The sequence below is a fragment of the Stylophora pistillata genome, chromosome 5 (assembly GCF_964205215.1).
Source record: "Stylophora pistillata chromosome 5, jaStyPist1.2, whole genome shotgun sequence".
Classification (NCBI taxonomy): Eukaryota; Metazoa; Cnidaria; class Anthozoa; order Scleractinia; family Pocilloporidae; genus Stylophora; species Stylophora pistillata.
This window is the reverse complement of record NC_142523.1, coordinates 15,846,752-15,872,482: the sequence shown is the minus strand read 5'-3', so window position 1 is coordinate 15,872,482 and position 25,731 is coordinate 15,846,752. Positions and strand designations below refer to the sequence as shown.

Below are 25,731 nucleotides of genomic sequence, written 5' to 3'. Positions count from 1 at the left end.
TCTACTTAGCATGATAACAAAGTGATTTACATTTGAAAGGCAGCAAGGTTTGTATCATAACAAGGTCATCTCTAGCCTCACTCCCATTCAAAGGCTTGGCAACCAAGCACACAACTGTAAAATGGACTATTTAGTTAACTTGAACTCTCCATTTGATGGAACTAATTTTTACTCTTTCTTGGCTCAGAGTTTGAGTTAGGACTGGGTTATACTGTATAATAAGAAAAGCTTTTATTAGCACAGTAGGGAGTGATTTACACTGTAATGACATGTCTTAACCCTTTAAACCCTAAGAGTGACAAGCATCTAATTTCTTCCTACAATGTCACCCCTGAATCACACATTAAAGTCAGGAGAATAAAGGAATTGATCACCTACTAAAAAAGCTCTTGATTGTTAAAAAATTCACCTTGTCAACACCTTAGGAAATGTGTAAGGAGCAGTTTGGAGAGTATGCATTGAGGATCTAAGGTTGTAAAGGGTTATCCAAATTGCATTGAATCCTGGCATTGTTATGCATGGTTTACCTTTGGTGGCAGGGCTTGACACTAACTTTTCAACTTACTAGCCAAGTGGCTAGTGACATCTTAGATGTCTTTAGATGTTACAACAATTTCAGTCTGTTTACTAGCCAAACTGGCTAGTAGAAATTGAAAACCGGCCAACTGAAACCGAATTTCTACTAGTCTGTGGCTAGTGGGCTAGCTACCATTAGTGTCGAGCCCTGGGTGGTCCAAACTCAGGGTGGACCCTGCCTACTTAGAGACCCACCATTGGGTAAATTAACTGAATGTAGCAAAACATTGCATGGGGAGTAACTGAGGTCAGAGATTGGAGTTAGGATCTAAGTGTACTTTAATTGCAATGCTTGGATCTTAACAAACTGGATAAGTCCATTTACAAACAATCAGGTTTACTTGATATCCAGCTGCAGTCAGGCAAATACATGTATTAGTTCCTAAATAACTTCATTGGCTTTAAAAGTTTAGATTGAGAAGGTTAATAAGTAATTGTAAGTTACACTGTAGTATTAGCCTTTTGAGATATGATGAATTTTATCTTTTTGAAATGTTTGTAAACTTCAACCAAACATTTTCTAGGATGTGAAATTTGTGCTGTACAGTTGTTTCTTGGTAACAACAGTTACTGTAAGTTTCTTTTGCCTCATATAGGAAAAAAACAGATGTTAAAAGGTACAGGACTGGTATAACAAGAACTTTTGTTTCCAAAAGTTAAATTTAGCCTCTAACCTTTTCTTTACCTTTCATCATTTTGATAGGTTCCTCAATGGCGAGAACTCAGGAATATTACTAGGTTAGAAGTTTGTTTTAAAATTTATAATGAGTTAAATTATCTTATTTACATAAAAGCTTAAAGCAATTACACAGAGCACCTTTTTCAATATTAGGAATTAGTATAAACTAAAACAGTGGATAGCGTTGAAGGCGCGCTCTGATTGGCTAATCAAACTCCGAATATCCTCTGCTATTTACCTCCGAGTAACTCGGGAAAAATGGCATCCCGGTTTGCATCTGTTACAAACGAAGAAATCACTCAAATTAACGACAGTAGTGTGTATATTATCTCACTGTTTTAGTATATACTAAAACAACTATTCACCTCAGTGTCAGTGGTTAGCGGTGGATATTTACCTCGCCGCTTCACGGCTCGGTAAATATCCACCACTAACCACCTCCACTTCGGTGAATAGTTGTTAACTAATTACACTTACTTTACATGACAAGATTCCAAATTTGTTTTGAAATCATTGTAAAAATACGCTGCAGGTTTAAATGGAGCCTTAGATGTACAATGTACCCTTTAAATGTATATTTTGAGTCTGTTATTTTTTCAACATTCCAGTCCTCACAAGGAACCCATCATTAGAATTTCTCCGTTGATGAATCCATCAAGATACATTGTAGTTAGTAAGGTAAGCAACTGTTGCCTCTACAAAGAGCTTAATTTTTTTTTATTGTAGGTATTACTCTGGCAACAGCTATAATTATTATGGAGAAGGTAAAGAAAATGTTAGTTCCTTTGCATTCCTTTTCCATTACAAATTTAGAGTTCTACCAATGCACATTCCATCCTGGGGTTAAACATTCAAATACTGATCTGTCAAAGCACTAATGTTCTTTTAATTTAATTTCATTTTATCTTGCAGTTAGTATGGGTGTTATGATTAATCAATTTAGTGCATCATATTTAATTGTAATTAAGGCCTGCTAAATTTAAAAGTTTGTTTTGGTTTGCAGATTTGAATCTGCAGGGATATGATTAATATCTTACTAACCTCCTTTCTCAGTCAGTACTGTACTAAGTTACAGAACCTGTCTTTTTTTTTTCCTCTTGCGATTTATGGCCGAGCTGTGCTTTGTGCATGAGCCATATATCCATTACAAAAGGCTCAATCTGTAAGTTACAGTATGGGCCATTACCATGGTTAGTAATAATGCATATGTCATGATGAAACCATGCAATGTACCTTAACCAGACTTAATGTGCAACACATGGTGTTCCTCTTTCATTTGTCTGTCAGTTGGTCTCTTAACAAACTTTCATTGCTAGCAATTGCTTTCTTATTATTATAAACAGTTTCAATTAGTATGACATCATTTCTCACAAGTGCTCAGAGGAAGTGGTAATCCATATCTGTCAATTATTTTAAATTTTTTTGTCTCCTATAATTTTCCAGGAAGGAGTAATTTCCCTTTGGGCACAGAACATGAAGCCATTAAGAACTGTTCAGGTATAAAGAGTGCCAAGCAAAGAGCTCCTCTTTTTTTTTTCTATTTTATTTTTGAAGAGCCGACATACAACTTCTATTTTCTTGATATGTTGTGAGCTTCTCCTCTTGGAGTTAATCTATGCCAAAATAGTTTGAAAAATACAAGGGACTGATCTAATCAATATCAACTATTTTAAGGTTCATACTGATCAAGATGAAGTAAAACAGAGGGACCTTTGGGTTACAGACTTTATACCAATGCAAAATATTTACAAACTGGCACTTGCTCTTACAAGTAAAGAAATTGGTAAGATAAGTAAAGAACAGATCAGTGCAATACATCTAGAGTATATTTGTTTCTGTCAGGAACTGAAAACTACAGTAAATCATTACACAGTAAATTGTATATCACCATGACTAACCACTGATAGAATTAGAGCCAGATTTGCACAGCGTGAGGACATGTGTTGACTGGGTATTTGTATCACAATATCTGAAATGAACAGGTTTGCCAGTGATAACTGAAAGGAGTGTTTAATAGTAGTCAGTCGTAATGAGTGAAAACTTTTTCTTTATCTATATAGTTGTGTGATTGAATTGGGTAAGCAAGACTGTTTTGCTCTGATGAGGGGCTAATGCTTGAAGCATCAACTTTAGGAACTCTTTATAATGGCCAATTTACATTTATGAACTCAGTTGATGAAACCAAATTATCATAACTCCCCCCCCCCCCCCCCCACTGACACTACTGAGCATCACAATTTCATCCAGCTTAGCTTATCACTACCTAATGAATGATGCACAGGAATGGAAAAGGCCCCTGTGACATCACTTTTATTCATAATTACACATATCTGCCATAGCTATTAATAGTCCATTTTACAGTTGTGTGCTTGGTTGCCAAGCCTTTGAATGGGAGTGAGGCTAGGGATGACCTTGTTATGATACAAACCTTGCTGCCTTTCAAATGTAAATCACTTTGTTATCATGCTAACTAGATACAGGTCTCTATCACAACAAGGTCATCTTTAGCCTCACTCTGCACTCTGAATCAAAGGCTTGGCAACTAAGTACACAACTGTAAAATGGCCTATTGCTCTAATTTATGATGAAAGCAAATTTAAAAAGTTCACCAATTCCACTGATCATTTTTCAGCTATTTATGATTTGAGCTCCAAATCAGAGTTCAACTGTCAGTTCAGAATACAAGGCCTGGAGCATACACCTTTATGTATGGACTACTGGTATGTCCCATTGTTTCTTAGTACCTTTCTTCTGTTTAGTTATCCTGATTTATTCTAATAGACTGGAAGTGATTTCTAAAGTTTGTGTTTACCAGTTGTTGTATAGAATTTTGCTTTATACAGTATGACACCACATGAATAGCAAACCAGACAATTACATGGTGGCTTGATTATTCATTCATTTATGTTGTTAACAGGAGTAATCCATACAAAACAAATGAAGCAATTCTTGTTTATGGAGATGTTCATGGCCAGGTTAATGCGCTGCTGTTTTCAGCAGCAACAATGGCATTGTTTGATCGGCCATCACAACCTGCAGGAAGTAAACAAGGTGAAGAATATTTTTCCCGTTTGATTATTTATTTTAACTGTACTCTGCAAGGAACTACAGTAAGTAGCTCTGACTTTCATGGCTTAAAGTTTTTATTGGTTCTGCTCCCAGAAAAGTAGCTGACCAGACAGGCTTTAAATCCATTACACCCTATTATCAGTATACATATTCTCCATACTATTCTCCATATATTTTTCAAGTTGCTGACAAGCAGAATTTGTGTTTATTAATCAACAATCAATACGTACTTCTTCAGTACATGTATATGATATTTTCTTTATTCTTGTGACCTTTAATGTTTGATTCAAGGGTGATATTGAAAGGAGGTAATTTTACATGCTAGTCACTCTCGGGGCTCCAAGGGTTATAGGCAATTTCAAATTTTGTTGAATGATACCTGCAGTAGAGTCTCTGGCATTTCTCTCAGTAAGTATTCATATGATTTTGGAGTGTGTCAAGTTCCCAATCTTGACATACACTAAACCCTCTGTTGCCAATTTTTTTTGCAGATGTTTGTTTGAATGTGAATATTCAGGATGTAAATAGAGGTTACTACAAGAATGCAAGATTTGTGAAGCATCAGGGACACACAGAATGGGCAAGGCAAGGTAAGTTGAAGTGAACTAGAAGCCAGGAAAACAGTGAGTCATACAACTAATAAAGACACAACTGATGACATGACAAAACTAACAGAATGTGTATTATAAATTATTTTATCTCTCAGTTAGTTGGTGTGTTAAGATTGGTCAATCAAGTGGTCTTATTTTACTTAACAGCCCACTTAGTTTAAAGTTTGTTTGAATTAAGATATTTAATTCCCCTCTATTTCAACCTTGAGGTACAAAAAATATCTTACTAACCACATTTTCTCAGTGTCTGTGCTGTAAGTAACAGCTAGAACCTCATTTCTCTGCTCAAATCTATGGCTTGGGCACTTCATGATTGGGCCACAAATCTGAGAGGAAAAAAACTTACTTGTTTGGTAACTTATAGAACGGCCCTAAACCTGTCAATGTCACTCTGTTTTATTGTTGTTGCAGTGATGTACTCAGCTCATTTGGACTGCTTCATATCATGTGCCACAAACTACAAGAACTCACTGGTGCTTGGATGGATTGAAAAATCAAAAATGAACATGAGGACGTGAGTGTGATGAATGAAACTTTAAAAGACAAGAAAAATCTCTGAGGATCACTTCTGTTGTAAAGTGTCACATAAGGTGTTGTTTTAAGCATTAATATATTATTTTGTTTATTTTTGAATAGGACACAGTTTAAAATTCCACAAGGTGTGAATGCATTTGACTACAGTGAAAGAATCAACTTGATTGGTGAGGTTTCATCTCCTTTTTGAATTTATATAGTACCCATATTGTTCTGACTCGAACAAAACTGTTAATGGACTTTTACTATTCACCTGGAATGTCACAGATACCTACTAACAGTATAAGCATACAGTTAACCCTTAACCTTCCATGAGTGATCAAGACAGAATTTCTCCTTACAATGTCAATACAATATCACGCAGACAAGTGATGAGAATAAAGAAAGATATCAATGAAAGGATTATTAGTTGATCAAATGCCAAATTCTCTATTCTAGCATTATAAGGATTCTATGGCAGACAATAAGGAGAATTGCTAGTTAGTTCTTGGTAGTGGAAAGGTCAAAGTTATATTATAGAACTTCCCTCTGTCTGAACTTCCCTCTGTGGTTAGTGCATTTGAATTACCCTAATCTACAAAGAATTTTTCAAGGTTGACTTTTAAACATTCCCCTTAAATCTTTACCAATCCTGAACAATTCCCATTCTTATTTGGTTTATTTTACCTGTGTTGTCTGTTCTTCTTCATCCCTTTGTTCAAGTAAGCTCAAAATATTGCACACAACATAACACCATCATGCTTAGTTATTTCTTTGAGTTTCTCTCTTTGGTACAATCTGTTCATAAGGATTCTGCTATCCTATTTCAGCTACAGCAGGAGTCAATCACCATGTGTGCCTATGGAACCCATATGTCATCTCCAAACCAGTTGGGGTAAAGTTACTTCCATTTTGGTTGTGTTTAGGATAATTGGTTAGACTGGGTCGTGTGGCCAATTAGCAAAATGGTCTGAGATAACAGGTAACTTGAATTATATCTCAAAAATATGAATACCAGTACAAGAACAAAAGCCACTAGATTGTAAAGAATACCCATAATATTATGTCTTTGTTCCTTTTGTTTTGTGAAATTTTAATTGTTTTGTAGTGCCATATTATGAACTCTTTGCCTTACTTTTTGTGATTTTGTGTTTCCAGGTTCTCAGAGGTCATATGCAAAGTGTTATTTCAGTGAGATTCATTGAAACAAGAGGCCAGCTCATCAGTTTGTCAAAAGACAAAGTGAGCTGTTACTCTTTTTATCTACTTTATGTTGTGCTGTCAAACTATGTACTGTAACTAATGAACTTACAGGTATTGTATTCGTATGATGCACGATCCTCGCAGTAGATAGCGCTATTTAAGCAATAGCGAAAATCAGACCTGAAAAAATCAGGTACTGTATTGTAGTCAAGTGACCAATACATGGTCAAACTCAGTGCCATTTAATGTCATCTAAAAAGTTTTGAGTTTATGACAACATTATTAAACAGATTCATATTTCAAGAGAATTTATGTAGTTTTCATTGCGTCGAGGATGTATAGTGGGGATAAAAGAAGTCTTTCTCAAAGGTCGTGTCAGAGTACCTAAACTGACATGTTCTTTTTTTTGTATGAATCAGGTTCTCCGGATTTGGGACACTCACCTTCAGGTTTGTCTTCAACGTCTGTCAGGAATGTTTCCTAAAGGACCATCAGAAGGTAATAGACCTGCATTTCTCAACAGACATGTCACTGAAATTTAAAAGTTGTAGATTGTAGTTTTTAAGGCAAACAAAATCACATTACAATTATTAGTAATGTCCTATTGGGTGAGGCCTGTAATTGGATGCTTGAAAGTTGTCTTACATCCATGTGATAGATATCACCTCTTCACAGTCAATACATAATCTTATTAACCAAGTGCGAGGGCCGTACTGGGAGAATATCAGCCCGAGGTATTGACAGTACGGACCTCGCTACGCTCAGTCCATACAAAAAAGACCTAGGGCCAATATTCTTCCAGTGCGGTCCTGAGCAAGCTTGGTTAATAAGAGATTTATTATACGACTGAAGTTCAAAGGGACACAAGTGCGGTGTCATTCGGGACCATTTGGACAGTGCCCAGTCCAATACCTAGAGAATATTGGACTGGCAATAGAGCATTTTGATTGGTTGATTTTAGTTATTGGCCCTCTGACTGCCCGAGTTGTGTAATAAATCTCTATACTGTTCTTAGTCTGTCTATTGAGTGTATAATGTGATCTGATAAACTCCTAAATTGATAAGTTTCTTTTTCATCATATAGTTACAAAGTACATATAAATGATTTTCACTTAAAATTTAGTTAAATCAGGTACTGCAATGACAAACTAACAAGTGCTATATTCACAAAAAAAATTGAATTATCCAGTCAAACAATAACATGTATTAACCATGCCAGTTTTTACCTACATGAAGTTTCATTGTATCAACTGTGAGGAAAGGCAACTCTCATTGAGCTCTTATAGGTGTTATAGTTGTACATTCTTGTGTGCCAAACCAATCATAAATGAAAGTTCCTAAGGATGCCAAATAAATGCACCATTTAATTAATGTATGACATGTACAATATTATTTTCATTTCAGTATCTATCACAATGTATTATGATGAAGAACACAGCAAACTTTTCACAGCTTTTAATCAGCAGGTAAATTACAATAAAAAACAAATTTTAGGAACCATGTTAACATCATGATGTGAAACCATTAATTTATCAAAACTCTGTTTATGTTGATGTAATTTTAAGGTTTCCCACTGTAAAAGGAGGTAATTAAGGTACTGGTAGTCTATTCTAAGCATTTGGCTGCCATCAAACACAACAGCTTTTTCTTGTTTTTATTTTTTATTTTCCCAAAGCATCTAGTTTTATGCTCAAAGGATTATACACAAAGAAACCTTTCGGGTGTAACTAGAAACATTTCTTTTTATTGACCTGTCAGCTTACCCTGATGGTAATGAAGCCGGAAGTTAAAGACAGAATCATGAGCCATGAACATCCAGTCACTGCTGCCATTTACAACAGCAAGTTTAACCAGGTACATGATTGTTCACAATCATTTTTTAAAATTAAAGGCCAACCCTGGTTTCTTTTTGTAAACTAAGCACCTCTCTCTACCGTGTAGGTGGTCAGTGCATGTACTGGATCTGTTATTACCATGTGGATGATAGAAACAGGACAGAAAGTCAAACAAGTAAGAGTCGCAATCTTCGTTGCATATTACAGGTGTCAATCCTAATGCTGATTAACCTGCATTTAACAAAATCACACAGTGAAATGATGAATACAGCAGTATCTTGTTAGAGTAGAAGCACCCAGCCAGTATCTGGGAGGTACAAGTTTGAATCCTGTCAAAGCTTGTATTTTTTTCAGGCCTCCTTTTAGCAATTTAAAGTTGCAGCTCACCCGCGATCAAGTACCATTTCTTTACTTTAATAACAGCTTGATTCTACATGGTGTTTTGATTTCCTCCAAACTTTCTTGTGTTTGATTTGGATATATCAACAAAGTTGAAATGGTAAATTGGCCACCGTAATGATTACAAAAGCTGATGTTTCTAGTGTTAGCCCTTCGTCGGAGTGATTAGAGGAATTGTGGGTTGTGTGTGCTTTTAAAGGTAGAAAATGGAGCTTTCTTGTGTTTGAATTGTTTTCCTTTAGTTTGCCAATGCACATGGTAACTCAGAAATTACAACCTTGACTCAGGATGCCACAGAGACCAGACTTTTTACAGCAAGTGCTGATGGTACAGTTAAGGTACAACTCGCTTATTGATGGCTTTGTTTTTAGCTGCATTTAGGTGAAAATCTGTCCCAGTTAAACACTCAATCTTTTTTGTCTTGGACTTAGTTGATTGATGTGAATAGTGAAGAGTGAAGAGGGGGCTGGGCTGGGCTGTACTGTACTGTGCTGGGCTGTGCTGGGCTGGGCTGGGCTGGGCTGGGCTGTACTGTGCTGGGCTGGGCTGGGCTGTACTGGGCTGGGCTGGGCTGGGCTGGGCTGTACTGGGCTGGGCTGTACTGGGCTGGGCTGGGCTGGGCTGTACTGTGCTGGGCTTGGCTGGGCTGGGCTGTACTGTGCTGGGCTGGGCTGGGCTGTACTGTGCTAGGCTGGGCTGGGCTGGGCTGGGCTGTGCTGGGCTGTGCTGTGCTGTGCTGGGCTGGGCTGGGCTTGGCTTGGCTTGTAATCTGGTGGTCCCAGGTTCAAGTCCTCCTCCCTTCAAATTACTTGATTTGTTCTTGGTTACACCGAGATCAACTTCTTGGCTGTAATTTAGCTAACTAAATAATTTGAATATATCAACAAAGTTGAAATGGTAAATTGGCCACCGTTACAGTTATAAAAGCTGACATTTCGAGTGTTAGCCCTTTGTTGGAGTGAATAGAGGAAGAGCTAATGCTCCAAACGTCAGCTTTTATAACCGTAATGGTGGCCAATTTACCATTTCAACTTTGTTGATATAATCAAATTATTTCGTTACCCCCACCGATGCAGCGCCAAACTGTTTCTTTAGAAACTATCAGCCTTTTAGCCAACTAGTCTGCCTCCTGCTAGTTGGAATATTAACAAACACCATGTTAGGGTATTCATTCATTCTTTCATTTATTTAATCATTTGTATGAATGAAGTAGGTGATCAGGACAGGACAGCTTGATATCTCTATGATCTTCTTAATGATTCAATGATATCTTTATTTTGTTTATTTATTTTATTATTGTTATTATTATTATTATTATTATTATTATTATTATTATTATTATTATTCTATCAGATCTGGGATTTCAATGGCCACTGTCACCATATTTTAATGGCTGGTAATGGAGATCCAGCAGAGATCAGTCAAGTACTTTGTTTAAAGAGGATCATTATTGTGGTTGGGTGGGACAGGTAGGAGAGAATAGCTGATATGCATTCAACACATTTGGCTCTACTTTAACTGGGGTGGATCTGAGGATTTTCTATAGTGAGGTCCAAAACCCTATGCCTAGGGTTTAGGAAGGCCCAAAAAATATTTCAAGACAAGTGAATCTTAAATACATCATTTTTAGTAGAAACATAAAAGGTCCTGACACTTAACTTTAACTCTTTTTAGCTTTTTAACTCTTTACAGTGGCCAATTTACAATTTCAACTTAGTTGATATTACCAAATTATTTAAAAACTCCATTGGTCGAATGGGTGGAGAGGGTTTGCCCTCGTCTCCCTGTGCCTCTTACCCCCCCCCCCCTTCCTGGATCTCCAACGGTATAATGTTGTAGAAATCACACTACCTTTCATCATTAGACTGAAGATGTTCAGATTTTTCGTATCATTTAGTGCTCTGTCATCGTCGTGAAGCGGCCTACCCTGACTCCAGCAACCATTCAAACGAAACAGTGTTTTCTTGTTACAGGACCATCTCTGTCTTCAGAGACAATCAGCTGAACTCCTTTTATGTCTACCCTTCAGAATGGAAAGGAAGACTGGTAATTAGTTTACTTTTCTAAGTGATAATAAACACAGAACAATGTTTTGTGATGCAAACCTCTTTTACCTGCATTTGAAAGCATTGGTCATATCTTTCCCCAGGAACACCAAGATGATGTTTTGTCCGAGGCGTTTTGTGCTCCAACAACACTGGCTACAGCAAGCTATGATGGTGAAATTGTACTCTGGAATTTGAATTCAGAGCAAGCTTTCAGACACCTTTCTTCACACACTAAAAGAAAAAGTACTCGGTCTTCCAGAAGAGCGAGAAAAACGGTACATATGCCACTTAAATACTTTTGACGCTTAAGAGTGAATAGTATCAAAGGTCTCCTTACAATATCACCGCTGAATCACATTTTAAGGTCACGACACGAAGGAAATAATCACCAACTAAAGAAGCTCGCGATTGTTGAACAAATTATCGTTGTCATCAACTTCGGAAAGGTAGAGGTAACAACATGGAGAATTTACATACTCATGTTAGGGTGTAAAACCAACCCATAGGGTTAAAACCAACCCATAGGGTGTAAAACCAACCCATAGGGTTAAAACCAACCCATAGGGTGTAAAACCAACCCATAGGGTTAAAACCAACCCATAGGGTTAAAACCAACCCATAGCAACTTTTTTACTGTATCAATGTTTGTGAATATATGAAAATCATATATGTGAACTGCGGTTAAAGAAATGGGTATGAGAGCGATCTTCGCAGTAATGAACACTACTTAAGCAGTAGTGAAAATAAGGCCTTATTTTCACTACTGCTTATAATAAGTAGTGCACATTACTGCGAAGATCGCTCTCATACTCATTTTTACTGTGTGCTTTTTTGTCTGTTTGGGTGTCTCATTTTCTATTCGACCGACCAACAAACCAACAGACCTGCTGCAAGACTGACTGGCTTAATAGTGAGTGTCTGATGGGTGAATGATTTGCTGATCCACTGACTGACCTACTAGTAAACCGACCACTGTCTGAATGACTGATTGATTGATTAAGTGCCTTGACTAAGTGCCTTACTGATGGACCGATTAATTAGTTGATTGACTTGATGTGACATTCCATGTCCAATAACTTTACGTGTTGACTACTTGTTTCTTCTTCATAGTTGGACATTACCAGTCCCCCTCAGCGGTCAGTGGAAGCGGAGACATCATTAACCTCAGCGACTTCTGTATCGTCTGAGCGGCCACCGAGCGAGCAGGTACAGTTTATAATAGTCTTAGGCCTTTTTGTGTCGCTCATTATTAGCGCTACGGCGCATGCCTTTGCCCTTGGGAAAGTATGAGTCTTCGAACAAAGCGAGTCGGCGAGAGGTCTGCTGGGGTCCAGCCCTGATGATTAGTGCCAGACTCCCGGCAAACCTCTTCCTGACTCGTCTCAAATCTTCCTAGCGGCGGAGAGGCGCGCGTCTTGCAGCGCCAACAATGAGGGCTTGTTAGTTTGTTCATTGAACTGTAACTAAATGTTCTCGGACTAAACAAACAAAATACCACGGGATTATTGATAAAAGTATTCTGAAAACATGAACCAATTGACTCTGGTTAATTTCAGCAGGATGACTTTGGTTATGCAGTTACCAAACTCATATTCCTCAATGAAAGACCGATGTCTGCGTCAAGTGTTGGAGCAAACTTAGTTTCCTGTAACGCTAGTGGATGGGTAAGTTTAATAAAAGGTAACTGCCCCTTAGAAATACTTTGTCGGGCATTGTGGCGCATTTTTAGCGCTAAAATGGAGATTTTAGCTGTGTAGCCCGTTCGTACGCTCGCGTGATTGTTCAGACTATTTTGTCTGTTTTTCAGTTTTATCTTCTGAAAGCTCTTCAAAGTGATATTATCAGAAAGAATTTATTTTCTTGGGTATAGGTATGTTTTGGCCTTTCTCAGAATCATTTTAACCCTGGCCTCGCTGCTCGGGTTAAAATGACTCTGAGTGGGGCCCAAAACGTATCCATTCTCAGGAACTTAATCTCTATTGTCTTGTGGCTGGGGTAGCTTTTAAGTTGTGGTATAGGTATTCCTATTTGTAGTTATTTTGGCGAAAATATAACACACAGCAAGAATAAATATTGAGAGAGATTGGGGTTTAGAGTTGCCAAGTAAGTGTGACTGCGACACAAGTATATCAGTCATTAAATATCCCGACCTTCTGTGGCTGAGAGGGATTGGGGTCAAGAGTTGCCAATTAAGTGTGACTGCGACACAAGTATATCAGTTCTTTAATATCCCGACCCTCTGTGGCTGAGAGGGATTGGGGTCAAGAGTTGCCAATTAAGTGTGACTGCGACACAAGTATATCAGTTATTTAATACCCCGACCTTCTGTGGCTGAGAGGGATTGGGGTCAAGAGTTATCAATTAAGTGTGACTACTGAATATCAGTTATTTCATATCCTGGCCTTTTGTTGCTCAGGCTTAACTACTGAGGCACCTCTAATCTGAACATTATCGCTATGTAGTCTTTGTAGCACTCCTTACCAAACATTAAACGGGGCAGCACGTACTACGTTACATTGTTTAGTATAATAACAGTTTGAACGATCTGCACAGTAATCGATTTTGTATTTTTGCTATTTTACGACAGGTTCGATTTTGGAATTCACATAAATCGTTGTGTGTCGGCCAGTTTTTAGCTCACGAAAACGGTAAGTAACTTGTTATGTCGTCATGATTGGCATCTCTAAGCTTTTCTGTATACCGACAGATTTGCAAACAAACATTGTAAATAAGCAGTCTTTAGAAATGCGACCTGGCACGAAGCAGACCAATTGGCTATAGACAAAGCGTAGCAAAGGAGTTGAACTCGTCATGGCCAAGAACCAATCCATCGTGTGGTAAGGTGGAGTGCTTGAAACCGGGATCCCAAGATTGAAAGACCAGCGCCCTAAACACCCTGCCACATTGCCTCCATAGCTAGCTCAATTGTTTAATACCATCAAACTCTGATGCCCAGGGAAGCATCGGTGATCAATTTTTTTCAAGGACAAGCAGGACTAACCAAACTTCAGTGTTGATCATTTTTTACAGCTGGATTTCTAACGATGACTGTGGATGAAACAAACACTTACTTGGTAACTGGTGACGCAGATGGAGTCATTAAAGTCTGGGACATCTCGGAGTATTGTATCGCTTCTGTGATTGAGAACGACAACCCACCACGTAAGTTATTCTTTATTTTTGAAGTTTTTTAACAATGAAGGGAACGTTCTCAACAGAATATTGGACAACAGGCCGGAGAATATGATCCCTATCGTCTTAAAGAAACTTCTTTCTTACCTATCCCATTGCAGCCCTCCTCAAACAGTTTCAACCTCACACGGACACCATCAACAGCATTCAACTGTTCACTCGCTCAGAGAGGCTGCTGGTACTTACAGCGTCAAGTGACTGTGCTGTTGCATTATGGGATGTGGAAGGCCGCTATATTGGAATATTCGGACAGGTAAGACGTTTCTTAAAACCTCGTTTTCACGATTTCCTTGTGCAATAGAGATACATTGACATTCATGGAACTGGACGATCGTTTTAAGCGTGATGATTTTGACTTGCGGTTCAGCAAAGAGATTTTTTTATCTAGGGCGCTCGATGAAAATAACAGCAGAGGAGCCGCGAAACGAGCAGCTTTTTTTCTATCATTTTGATTTAAGTCTCTTTTCACCCCTCAATGCCTTAAATCGCTCGCAAAATTGTAAGCTGCGCAGGCTGAACACGTTTTCCACGGACCAAATATGCCGCTTTCTAAATACTGTTGGTTACGGTCCGAGTTCTTCCGCTCCGAGCGGATTGATGACCAAGTGCTAAGCGTGCGGGCCGTAAATCCAAGCAGTAAAAAACAAACAAACAAACAAACAAACTAGCATTTGGAACTTATAGTACAGACTGAAAAAAACGAGGTCAATAAGATAGATATTATATCTCTGGGTACAAATAGAGGAGAGTCATTTCAAAAAACTTTTTAATGTGAAGGGCCGTACAGTGAAATAGAGGACGTACTAACTGACAGATATGATAAAGGTTTTTTTCACCCATGGCGCGTGAACAGTATAACTTACGTGAGGTAGGATTCTTTTGTTTAGCGTGTATTGATTTAAGGCATGCTGTTCAGTGCTTTAAAGAAGGCACTTTACTTTTTATTTATTAATTATTCTTTTTTTGTGTTATGCCTGTCTTCCCGTTAGGAAGAGCATTGGAAGATTGAGCCAATCTCCATAGAAGAACGAGAAGCTGAGCAAGCTAAACAGGCTGAACAGGTTTGTGATTCGCCAGCTAAGGAGTCGTCCCTTTATGTAACTTTTCATAATGACTTGAAATTGTTGTTTATTTATTTAGCTAATTGAATTTTCAAGTTCCGACGTTCCTGAATGAATAAGAAAATGATGAACTTAGAATCAAATGCCTTTTGTCAGTGTTACGATTTTATGTCTCGTTGAACAAAATTATAATGTACCGTTATGCACTATTTAACACGCAAAAGATTGAAAGATTCGTAAATGTATTTGTTTATATGTTTTCTTGCAAAACTTAAAATCATTTTAAGACATAGATTGGATGCCTAATGAACACTTCACTTTTATAAATTTGTTACTAAAGTAAACATATGAAACTTATTGAGCTCTGCGCTTGAAATAGGCCGAGTCCGATAACTCCGACGAAGACGAGCTAGCTGAAGAGGAAGGCAAAACAGATGATGTGCAACTTTTTGCTGATGAAGGCTTCGACGCAGAGTTTAGAGTTTCTACTTGGGAACAAACCATATTAGGTAGGCTGTCGTTCTAACTTCAGTTCTTACCTTTAATTTCTCACCTTTTAACTTCACTGAGACTTATTTTTGCTTGTTTTACAACGAAATTCGAATTCCGAAAACCATTCTGCATCTTAGGGCTTGTGGACTTAACCATAAATGTATAAGTGATTGATGGGGTTCTTCTTATGAAATCCGAAAAGAGTGAAACCAATCGAAAAAATTAACTGCGATGAGGCCCTCATAATTAGTGCATTGGCACGAGTGTTTCTTCGTCTAGAAGAAATAACTAGGCCTTGAGCAACGAGGCTCCACGAGAGGTCTGCAGGGCCGGGGTTCTATCACTGAAAATGAGGGGCTATTATTGTTAGTGCCAGACTCCTGATTAACCTCACCCAACTCGTCTCAGTCTTCCCGCGGGCAGAGATACGCGTCGTGCAGGTTATTAAAAAAAGTTTTTTGTCTTGTTGTTGTTTTTCGGAGACTCATTCAATCTTCAAATTTGGTTTTGATTCTTAATTTTTCAATCTTCTCAGTAAACTGCTGATCTTTGAATAGCCAAAACCAGGTTGATTAATAGACCAAGTGGTTTTGCTTGTTTAGGTAAGGCCTATCAGGAGAAGAGAATCGATAAACGAGAAAGAAGACAGCCTCAAGTTATTCCTGATCTTCCATATCTGAATTGGGAGAAGACGGGACAAGCTCCAGCCGGACCCTATGCGGTATGTTATTTGAATGGTTAATACTTGAAATAAGGGTTTTTGAATTGATATGTGATGTTATTCTCCAATTCTACTGGTGTCACTATATAACAGTTTTAATAACAGGAAAACTTGACCTGTGAAAGAAAAGTCCTGAAACTGTCGCATGTGCCAATAGGACATTACTCTGGTGACCTTTCCGAGTCCCGATTTTATGAAGCATTAGACTTTAGGGATGAAGTACCATACTGGTTAATGCAAACATACTAGAACAATTTGAAATGTTTTATTCGAAAATGACGGACAAAAAGTGAGCGGACGGACAAACTAGAGCGGTTTGAAAAATTTCATCAGAAAATGGCGGACAAAACGTGGGCAGAACGGCAGCCACAAATTCATCATCGACTCCAAGTTATTGATAGTAAAGCTTTCTGTTTTTCACGTTCCAGTCTTTAGAGACGTCAGACCTTCAGGATGTTGGTGTCATTCATAAGCCAGACTTTGTTGCTCATCCTGAAAAATATTTCAGTGAAAGATCAGCGGGGAAGCGTCAAAGCACAGATACCTCCGTACCTACATTACCAAGTGTTACTGACAGTAAGTGTATTTTCCACTTACTTTTGTAATTAGGCTTATTATTACACGACTCAGGCAGTCAGAGGGTCAATAACTAAAATCAACCAATCAAAATGCTCTATTGCCGGTCAATATTCTCTCAGTATTGGACCGGGCACTGTCCCGAATGGTCCGAATGATGCCGCACTTGTGTCCCTTTGAACTTCAGTCGTATAATAAATCTCTTATTAACCAAGCTTGCTCTGGACCGTACTGGAAGAATATCGGCCCTCGGTCTCTTTTATACGGACCGAGCGCTGCGAGGTCCGTACTGTCAAGACCTCGGGCCGATATTCTCCCGGTACGGCCCTCGCGCTTGATTAATAAGATATATTTATACATATTGTGCTATTTATTTTATGATCAAATAGCCAAAAAAAAAAAAAAGAAACATTTCCTAAAAATCAGCCCAATTTTCAGTTTACTACCCTCCAACTTCTCTTATTGAATTCTATAGACCTTCAAATGCGTTACGACGAACGAAGCCTTTTTCCGAAATACATCTTGGAGATGGAAGCTAAAATGAAGGCTACGCATGCACTTGGAATGCGTGCATCACGTGGTGCACGTGCTCGCGGTGATGCTTTACAAGCAAGATCACGAGGCTCGCACGAGGTTCCTCAAGCAAATAACAAGAAAATGACTAGCTGGAAAGTACTGCTGACCAGTAAAGGCAAGGATTTGTAACGGCAGAAATGTAAGAGCTGCTGAACTCTGTGTGCGAAAAGATCTCAAGAGTAGCCATCTGCTACCCGTGCTGACAAGAACAAGAATCAGTGAATTGAGAACAACAATAAGAAAACTAAAATGTTGACGTTTGTCTCACGATTTAGTCACTAAGGATGCAGATGGAAAATTTTCGACTGCATAATACTTTCTGCTAGCAGTTACAGAAGGGAGAATTCCTTCTAAAACTGTAAATAAATAAGTGTACAATTTGTATTTATAAATCGAATGTATCATTCCGTAGAGCTTTTTGCCCAGGCTTGTTTCTGTTACACACCCCTTCCTTTTTCTTGAGTAATCGGATTCTCCTGAACGCATTTCTGCGCATGTCCCCGCTTGAGCTTAAATTATGCTTCAAAAGCAAATGACCTGTGGTTTAGATTAGATTGATTTGGGCGTCGACCCTATTTTTGGCTGTTCTTTTTACCTATCCCCAGGTGATGTTATTTTGTTAGCTCATCTTGGACAGCACGACTCCAAGACTTCTTTGGACGGCCCTTGGTTCAACTGAATTGAAATTCGCCCGACTTTTCACTTTTACTCCTAACTAACCTGCCTGTACAAGCTGCAGCTGTGTCTGAGCTTTTGTGCTTTATTACATGACATACCCATTCATACGTGTTTACATGTGGTACTGCTGACATGTTAAGCTACTTCAAATAAAATGTTTGTTGAAAATCGCTATTCATTAGATAACCTCAAACGATCCTGTGTTCTGTTGGTAAACAACCGTGTAGTTACTTAAGGATTCCAGCGCGATTCGCCGCTTGTTTCACAGAGAGCGCCAAGCGAGGTTCAAAAACAGCAGGTATTTCACGACTGAACAATTCGCCACCAGCTTGGATTATAAGTGAACAATACATTACCTCTTATGTTGTCACTGACATGACCGGGCGGTAAGTAAATTAAATCACGCAATGCGCTTATAACACAGTTCAGTGTAAATCTTTAATGTGCTTCTTCCAACGAGCTACTCATCTGTGGTTCTAGTTACGCGGCGTTTAGACTTGAAGAGGGAAGTTTCTGTTGAATGGTTTTGGACACTAGTGGCGTAATCTAGGTAAGACCACCTGACTGCTTTCTTTACTGTTTAATTGATTTGATTTCAAAGTGAAAAAAAAAAAAAAAACTAGGGTGGAAAGGATGGTAATAAATCGAGTGTATACATGATGTTAAAACGGGGACCAAGATGGAATTATTCTAACTATTTTCCTCCTAAACGCAGAAAAACCTTCGATCGAACCGTTTGTCCGTGTAGTTGCCAAATCAGATTTGAGTTTGATTGAATTAGTATGAACTCAGTAAGATACCAAATGGTATCAGTGATGGTGCGCCTTAACTGGAGGATAAATTAAAGTATTTTCATTGATTTCTTAGTCAACTGGGCGGCTATATCACCGTCAACCAACATTTACTTCGCTTCATTTCTGCTAAATCAAAACAAGAATTGACTTCTGTGTCGAAAACAGTCACGGTGTCAAAAGTAAGATTACACCATAATTGCGCTCAGCTACGATCAAAAATTCATTTTGTCGATGTGTAGAAAATGGAACATGAGTATTCGGGAGGCGAACTGGGCTTGGCGAGATTTTCTGCACGAGTGTTTTACATCGAATCAGAGAGATTTCGCTTGTCTTGTTGACTCTACATCAAGATTTGCGATGAACGAAGCGCCATAGACAGTTTTTATGTTGTTTACAGTTATCATGATAAACCAGTGATCAAATATTACTACAAGTCATTCCTTATATGTAGTATTTCGGGAAAAACTACAGGAACATAATAGGGCAGCTGAATATAAAACCATTGAACACTGAATCTTCCGGCTATAGCATCCGGGAACCTCACGGTTTGATTTATAGCTTTAGAAGGGGCGAACCAACACGTGGTGCCTTACCTTCGCTAGTTTCAAGTTCAAATGGAAAGAGGCTCCTGCCAATTAGAGGCTTCGTCTTGATCTGGTTTGATTAACATTCGGATTCTCCCAAGACCAATACAGAAGAGGAGACGGATTTAAGTGCTGAGCAATTTTTCTAAGTCTCGCTTCAGGTCCACAGAGGTCAAACCATTATAGTTCAACAAAAGCGCGATCTCACCACTGACATCAGATCGACAGTTCAATTTGCACGTAACATTTAAAAGACAAGATACCAGAGGAAATTAGTTGAAAAAGTAATGCGGTCTGATTGATTTAGACAGTATTGAACGGGAGATGGGGGAGTTTTACGTTTCAGCGCCGGGTGCAGGTTATTCACAGTCATGGATAATCTTACAACTATTCACCTCAGTGTCGGTTGTTTAGTATATACTAAAGGATGAGATAATTAAGCAAAAAAAAGATGATTTTAACCAATCTATTCCTACAAAGATTGCAATATTTTCAGGCGCAAGTCTCGTGTGAGTTGCTCGGAGGTGAAAAAAAAAACCATATTCGGAGTTTGAGTGGCCAATCAGAGCGCACCTTCAACGCTGTCCATAGTTTTAGTAGATACTAAAAGGGGTTATGTCAGCTGAATTGTCTTCAATACATTTCTCGTTTTTCATAACGCCTAAGGAGTTTATTTCTGTCAATGTAAGAAAAAGTAATCGTAGTAATAATTGCGATGGTGAGCGGTGTAGACCCAAGCTAAATGGACTGAACAACAATACGTGAATAATAAATGATATGTTTTATCAAAGCAACTCACACCTGTGAGCAAAGACAGAAAGTTCATTCGCTTCGCAGAAGATATCAAATCAACCATGCACTGAAGCCAGTGATCCTACAATAAGATCACCTCGTTTCCACTGTATTTACATTTACGCACTTGTTTTCCCAAGGCAATGGCGTCAAAACCCAGTTATGTCATTAGTCTGCAATGATAAAATTTCACGGTAAGTTTGTACGGTGACCTTACGAAGACAAATCTCTTCCAAAGAGACGAATTCTCTTTTTCTGGAAGGATAAAAGTTTGGTAAAATACCAGGTTTGTTCAGTAATCAAAGTTCAGAAATCAAAGTTAAGATTCCCAGCTAACTTCTACTACAGATTCGAGGCTTGTAGGAAAAATATACAAGTAGTTAAGATGGCGTCGTCAGAAAGTTCCACCGAAGGAGATTGCTAAGCATCGAAAGAAGACCCAGTTTTGTCTCAGACACTGCTGGAGTCCAGTCCTGGCTGAAGTCGTTGTAGAATTTTATTGTGTCGAGCCTGGACTCCTAAAACTTTTGCGAAAATTGTTCGAATCCTCTGACCTATCGACTAACAGGCCATGATGACCCCGCTAGATTTTTTTTAATTTTATAGGTAAATGAACTGTAAATGTTTTGATATGGGAGCGAGGATATAGAGCGGTGGTAATAGCCCTTGTCTCGCTGCCATTGTGGCTTGGGTTCGATTCCCGATCCTGTCGTCACATATGGGTTGAGTTTGTCGTTGGTCCCCGTCCTTACTCTGAGGGTTTCTCTCCGGGTCCTCCAGTTTTCCTGCCTTCGATTCACAAACCAACATTCCAAATTCCAATTCGATCTGCAAATAGTGGGCAAGAAAAGCCCCTTCTCGAAATGTCCTCTGCTAAATGTCCACCATTATCATCTTCATTATAAATGAGATACAATGAAGATAGTATTAAATAGCGCTATCTACTGCGAGGATCGTGCATCATATGTATCTAATACCGCTGTACAAAATATATGAACTTCATATATTTCATTGTATCTCATTTATCACTTTCACGGGTTTATTACGAATCAACTTAACGGCCTGCTCCCAGTTGGCTTGTTAGCTCAATTGGTAGAACGCTGCACTAGTATCGCAGAGGTCAGTGGTTCGAATCCCGTACAGGCCTGATTTTTTTCAGGTCTGATTTTCGCTATTGCTTAAATAGCGCTATCTACTGCGAGGATCGTGCATCATATGTATCATTATTATTATTGTTATTATTATTATTATTATTATCAAAATTATTATTATCATTACTTTGTACAACTCATTGAGATATTTCTTACATTCCAGGCATGGTCTGCCACCGACCTTCACCAATCCTTTTGATTGGTTTGCTCTGCTTTGTTTTGACATTTGGTGAAGAAGGAGATAATGGTAAGACGACTCAAAACCGAGTATTTTAAATTTTGTCGTCATAAACATCCAGTACCACACAGAAAAAAAGTGCGGGAGAGAGGGAAATTGACGAAGAGAAGGCGAGGCACTTACACCCGCAACATATCAGACCGCCATTGTTGGAATTTCGGTGTGAGTGTCCCTTCGTCCGCGGGAAATTATGGGACAGTAGAGAGATTTAGCGCCGCGTTTACGTGAAACGGCTTTGCTCTTTTCATGTAAAATAGCGTGAACCTTACTGCTTTAGCTTCGCGTAACCTCACGTCACGTCACGTCACGGTGGATTTGAAGGCGACCTCGTATGACTTACAGAGAATGGTTTTCGTGCCCTTTTTCCGGCAATTAACTTTTGCTATGCGAGAGAAAAAGTGGAGGAAATCTTACGCCTCTTTCACGTAGGTACGGCAAAGCGCAACAAGCAAACGTGAAAAAGTGGCGGGAAGTTTAAATAATCTTACCGTTCACGTTTCACGTAAACGCGGTGCTAAATCTCTCTTGTGAGAAACACGAGCCCGCGAGAGGTCTGCGAAGGTCTAGAACTGAAAAATGTCAGCGCCAGACTCCCTGTGAACCTTTATCCGACTCGTTTCAAATCTTCCTGTGGGAAGAGAAACTCACGTCCTGGACCGTTAAATGAAGGCCTGCTTCAGGCTACCTGTATCCCTAGTCGGATACTCTGCCACTTTAACAAAGCAAAGAGACGTATGATGGACGATCCTCGCAGTAGATAGCGCTATTTGAGCAATAGCGAAATTCAGACCTGAAAAAAATCAGGCCTGTACGGGACTCGAACCACTGACCTCTGCGATACTAGTGCAGCGCTCTAACCAATTGAGCTAACAAGCCAACTGAGAGCAGGCCGTTAAGCTGATTCGTAATGAACCCGTGAAAGTGATAAATGAGATAGAATAAATATATGAAAATCATATATTTTGAACTGCGGTATTTGATACGTATGATGGACGATCCTCGCAGTAGATAGCGCTATTTGAGCAATAGCGAAATTCAGACCTGAAAAAAAAAAAAAAATCAGGCCTGTACGGGACTCGAACCACTGACCTCTGCTATTGCTCAAATAGCGCTATCTACTGCGAGGATCGTCCATCATACGTATCAAATACCGCAGTTCAAAATATATGATTTTCATATATTTATTCTATCTCATTTATCACTTTCACGGGTTCATTACGAATCAACTTAACGGCCTGCTCTCAATTGGCTTGTTAGCTCAATTGGTTAGAGCGCTGCACTAGTATCGCAGAGGTCAGTGGTTCGAGTCCCGTACAGGCCTGATTTTTTTCAGGTCTGAATTTCGCTATTGCTCAAATAGCGCTATCTACTGCGAGGATCGTCCATCATACGTATCAAATACCGCAGTTCAAAATATATGATTTTCATATATTTATTCTATCTCAAAGCAAAGAGAGTTGTTACAAATGCATTTGATATCTTTCTTTGTTTATTTGAATACTGTTATGATCTATTGCTCACTACTACTCAACAGGCTGTTTTGAAGCACTTGGGATTCAATCAGGCGAGTTTGACGACGGAGAGATCGCGGCCTCCAGTATGCTGAAGAACTTTTCATCAACTGACGCCTGGTGTCCACCAAAAGTCGATGAAAATCAATATCTGCAAGTGGATTTGTCAAGAAAAACAGAAATCACAAAACTTGCCACTCAAGGGGAGATCGGCAGTAAGGACAGACATGTGAAGACTTATGCATTACTTTATAGTGACGATGGGAAAAAATGGAAACAGTACGAGAGTCATGGAAAGGAGAAGGTAGAGTTATTGCACATTGTTATTTTGATTTATTATATATCTTTCAGTTAGTACGCGCGCTATAATTGGTCAATTTAGCGGGCCGTAACTCATTGTACGACCAGTAAAATTTAAAAGTTCCTTGGAATTAAAATCTTCCCCTTTATATGAAGCCAGATTTATGATAATCTGGACCATACGCTTTTTCCGCTCGGATTTATGACCGAGCGAAAAACATCGGTCCGAAACTTACAGTACGGACTTCGAACTTGATTATTCACACATTTTCTCGCTAGTTAAACAAATGGCAACTTTAGACTCATTGAAACTCAAAAATAACTCTCCTTTAAAGTTCTCTCTTTGATTTCGTCGTAGATTTTTCAAGCCAACAACGATTCCTTTACAGTTCATCATAATTTGTTGGATAAACCTCTTGTTACTCGATACATTCGTGTCAATCCAAGGACATGGGAAAATGCCATTTGTTTGAGGCTTGAGTTATATGGATGCGATGGTAAGCTTACATGAAGTTTCTTACAAAACCGTCAGTATTAGAAATAAATTCCATATTGCCGTAGTTCTGCTCAGCGGTAGATCGCAGATGACGTCAAAATGAAGTGAGAACAAAGATGTTGCATACAGGGCACAGCTGGGTGCATGCTTTCAGTTCACCACCATTTGACGTCGTCTTCTTTGTTGTATTACTGTACAGACCCACGGCAAAAGGGAATCTGCTAGCTTTGTATGATAAAAAAGCAAAATTTTGTTTATGGAAACGTCATTTACGCGTTTGTTCTCCAACAGATCATAAAAAAAAAACAATCAAAGTGCGTTTATAATTCAGCTGATCATATAAAGAGGAGTAGATCAAATTTCTTTGATATATTTCAATTGTGCGGTGTTTTAGGGAGTTTCAGCTTAAATTTAAGAGTTGGGCTTCAACGATATTTAAACCATCTCTCCGCAGGCAACTACAGGAGATCTTTTCAGCTGTAAATCAAATAACTCTCTAATGAGCTTCTGTTAGACTTGCGGATTCAAAATGAGGGCTATAGGAGAGTTAATATAAAAATTTAAGAAGAGGAAATTGCCTGCAAAAGGCCTATTAATATCTAATCACGATTTTTTCTACGAGCAATTTGAGCGCTTTTTTAAATGACTGTCGTAAAGCTAAAACCTTAGCAATCACAGAAGCAAATCATAATATTACGCGGAGCCAATGTGAACTCAAAGTGAAAACAAGCAAACTGTCTGAAACGCAGAAAACGAGAACGACCACTTTGCGATTGCTTTTAGTTTAGCATCTGATTGGTCGAGAAAGTGGCTCGAGTTTACAAGACCAATTACATAACATAGTACCTAAAGCAAAACCAAGTAATCTCAGACATCTTTTGACACTCAGTTGAAAAATTATCTATTACGATCATTATTAGGAAAACCGAAATATATTAGGACCACTGGTAAAAGAATATTCAAATAGCATGGAAGATTATTCCAAAAAAAATTATGAGTTGCATTGATTTAGCGATTGTTCATGTACTTTTTTTTTTGCACTTTGCAGTGTGAGGATTACAGCAGCACTGCCCAGCAGATGTGAGCCCAAACACCACTGCATCTTAAGATCTCAGTTATGTACAATACAGACAGACAAGGAAGTTAATTGAAGATTTTGGAGACGAGGAAGATTGTCTTCCTCTGATTGGATATTCAAAGTGAATTAACTGGAAAAAGTAAAACACAAGACAAGACAACTTTATTTGGAGTTGAAAAATTAAAAACGTTCTTCGAAATAATAAATTTGACACCTAATCAGTTGTCAATATTTTGTAGTATCATCAAACACAGGACGGAATTAAGGAATAATTGTACGCTCACGGTTACGTGTATGCCAAGAACAACTCCTAGAGGTCGACTTAATGACTTGGTATAAAAACATGGATCGTGACGTTATACATCATAAATGTGTACATATGTTGTTATAAGGGGTGATGAAATAATGGACCAATAATAAAATTACTCTTACGGTTTTCAATCTTATACATCTTTAAATGCGGTTAATCATGTCTCTCGTGTGACGATAGTTTTTGGCGTGAGAAAACTGGACTTCGCGGGAAACGTACAAAACGGGGGAAAATAGCTCGTTAGAGAC

The 25,731-nt window shown here is 38.6% G+C and overlaps 2 protein-coding genes across 6 annotated transcripts in view; both read left to right on the top strand.

Annotated features, from left to right (window-relative positions):
- The window catches only part of LOC111337383 (cilia- and flagella-associated protein 337), a 21,012-nt gene extending 2,613 nt beyond the window's left edge, over positions 1–18,399 (top strand). For 2 of the 3 annotated variants that reach the window (XM_022943666.2, XM_088761695.1), the window contains 29 exons: positions 1,280–1,314; positions 1,864–1,933; positions 2,699–2,752; positions 2,930–3,038; positions 3,888–3,975; positions 4,173–4,306; positions 4,816–4,914; positions 5,347–5,449; positions 5,572–5,636; positions 6,279–6,343; positions 6,607–6,690; positions 7,071–7,149; positions 8,056–8,117; positions 8,410–8,505; positions 8,593–8,661; positions 9,128–9,223; positions 10,239–10,354; positions 10,859–10,931; positions 11,035–11,208; positions 12,044–12,139; positions 12,490–12,597; positions 13,521–13,581; positions 13,964–14,095; positions 14,227–14,378; positions 15,115–15,186; positions 15,566–15,695; positions 16,281–16,399; positions 16,828–16,975; positions 17,451–18,399. In XM_022943666.2, coding sequence (XP_022799401.1) covers positions 1,280–1,314; positions 1,864–1,933; positions 2,699–2,752; positions 2,930–3,038; positions 3,888–3,975; positions 4,173–4,306; positions 4,816–4,914; positions 5,347–5,449; positions 5,572–5,636; positions 6,279–6,343; positions 6,607–6,690; positions 7,071–7,149; positions 8,056–8,117; positions 8,410–8,505; positions 8,593–8,661; positions 9,128–9,223; positions 10,239–10,354; positions 10,859–10,931; positions 11,035–11,208; positions 12,044–12,139; positions 12,490–12,597; positions 13,521–13,581; positions 13,964–14,095; positions 14,227–14,378; positions 15,115–15,186; positions 15,566–15,695; positions 16,281–16,399; positions 16,828–16,975; positions 17,451–17,680 — 2,919 coding nt within the window. In that variant the 3' untranslated portion in view covers positions 17,681–18,399. The remainder of the gene's footprint in view (positions 1–1,279; positions 1,315–1,863; positions 1,934–2,698; positions 2,753–2,929; positions 3,039–3,887; positions 3,976–4,172; positions 4,307–4,815; positions 4,915–5,346; positions 5,450–5,571; positions 5,637–6,278; positions 6,344–6,606; positions 6,691–7,070; positions 7,150–8,055; positions 8,118–8,409; positions 8,506–8,592; positions 8,662–9,127; positions 9,224–10,238; positions 10,355–10,858; positions 10,932–11,034; positions 11,209–12,043; positions 12,140–12,489; positions 12,598–13,520; positions 13,582–13,963; positions 14,096–14,226; positions 14,379–15,114; positions 15,187–15,565; positions 15,696–16,280; positions 16,400–16,827; positions 16,976–17,450) is intronic. The other variant, XM_022943667.2, reaches the window with a different exon arrangement.
- Positions 18,400–18,621: 222 nt separating this feature from the next.
- Positions 18,622–25,619, top strand: LOC111337385 (lactadherin). 3 transcript variants are annotated; one of them, XM_022943668.2, is made up of 5 exons: positions 18,623–18,779; positions 21,714–21,797; positions 23,323–23,603; positions 23,958–24,096; positions 25,144–25,619. In XM_022943668.2, exons 2-5 carry the CDS (start codon positions 21,716–21,718, stop codon positions 25,146–25,148), a joined length of 507 nt encoding a protein of 168 aa, XP_022799403.1. In that variant the 5' UTR covers positions 18,623–18,779; positions 21,714–21,715; the 3' UTR covers positions 25,149–25,619. The 3 variants fall into 3 exon arrangements, with proteins under 3 accessions (XP_088617828.1, XP_022799403.1, XP_088617829.1); XM_088761702.1 differs by having other exon boundaries at positions 18,622–18,779; positions 23,958–25,224; XM_088761703.1 differs by lacking the exon at positions 18,623–18,779 and adding an exon at positions 20,538–20,685 and having other exon boundaries at positions 23,958–25,224.
- Positions 25,620–25,731: the final 112 nt, after the last annotated feature.

What these genes read in the sequence shown, in the direction of transcription:
- LOC111337385 (XM_088761702.1), top strand. Translation starts at nt 21,716, where the DNA reads ATGGTCTGCCACCGACCTTCACCAATCCTTTTGATTGGTTTGCTCTGC. An exon ending in TGGTGAAGAAGGAGATAATG is followed by an intron (nt 21,798 to 23,322) that starts GTAAGACGACTC and finishes ACTACTCAACAG; the next exon opens with GCTGTTTTGAAGCACTTGGG. An exon ending in AGAGTCATGGAAAGGAGAAG is followed by an intron (nt 23,604 to 23,957) that starts GTAGAGTTATTG and finishes ATTTCGTCGTAG; the next exon opens with ATTTTTCAAGCCAACAACGA.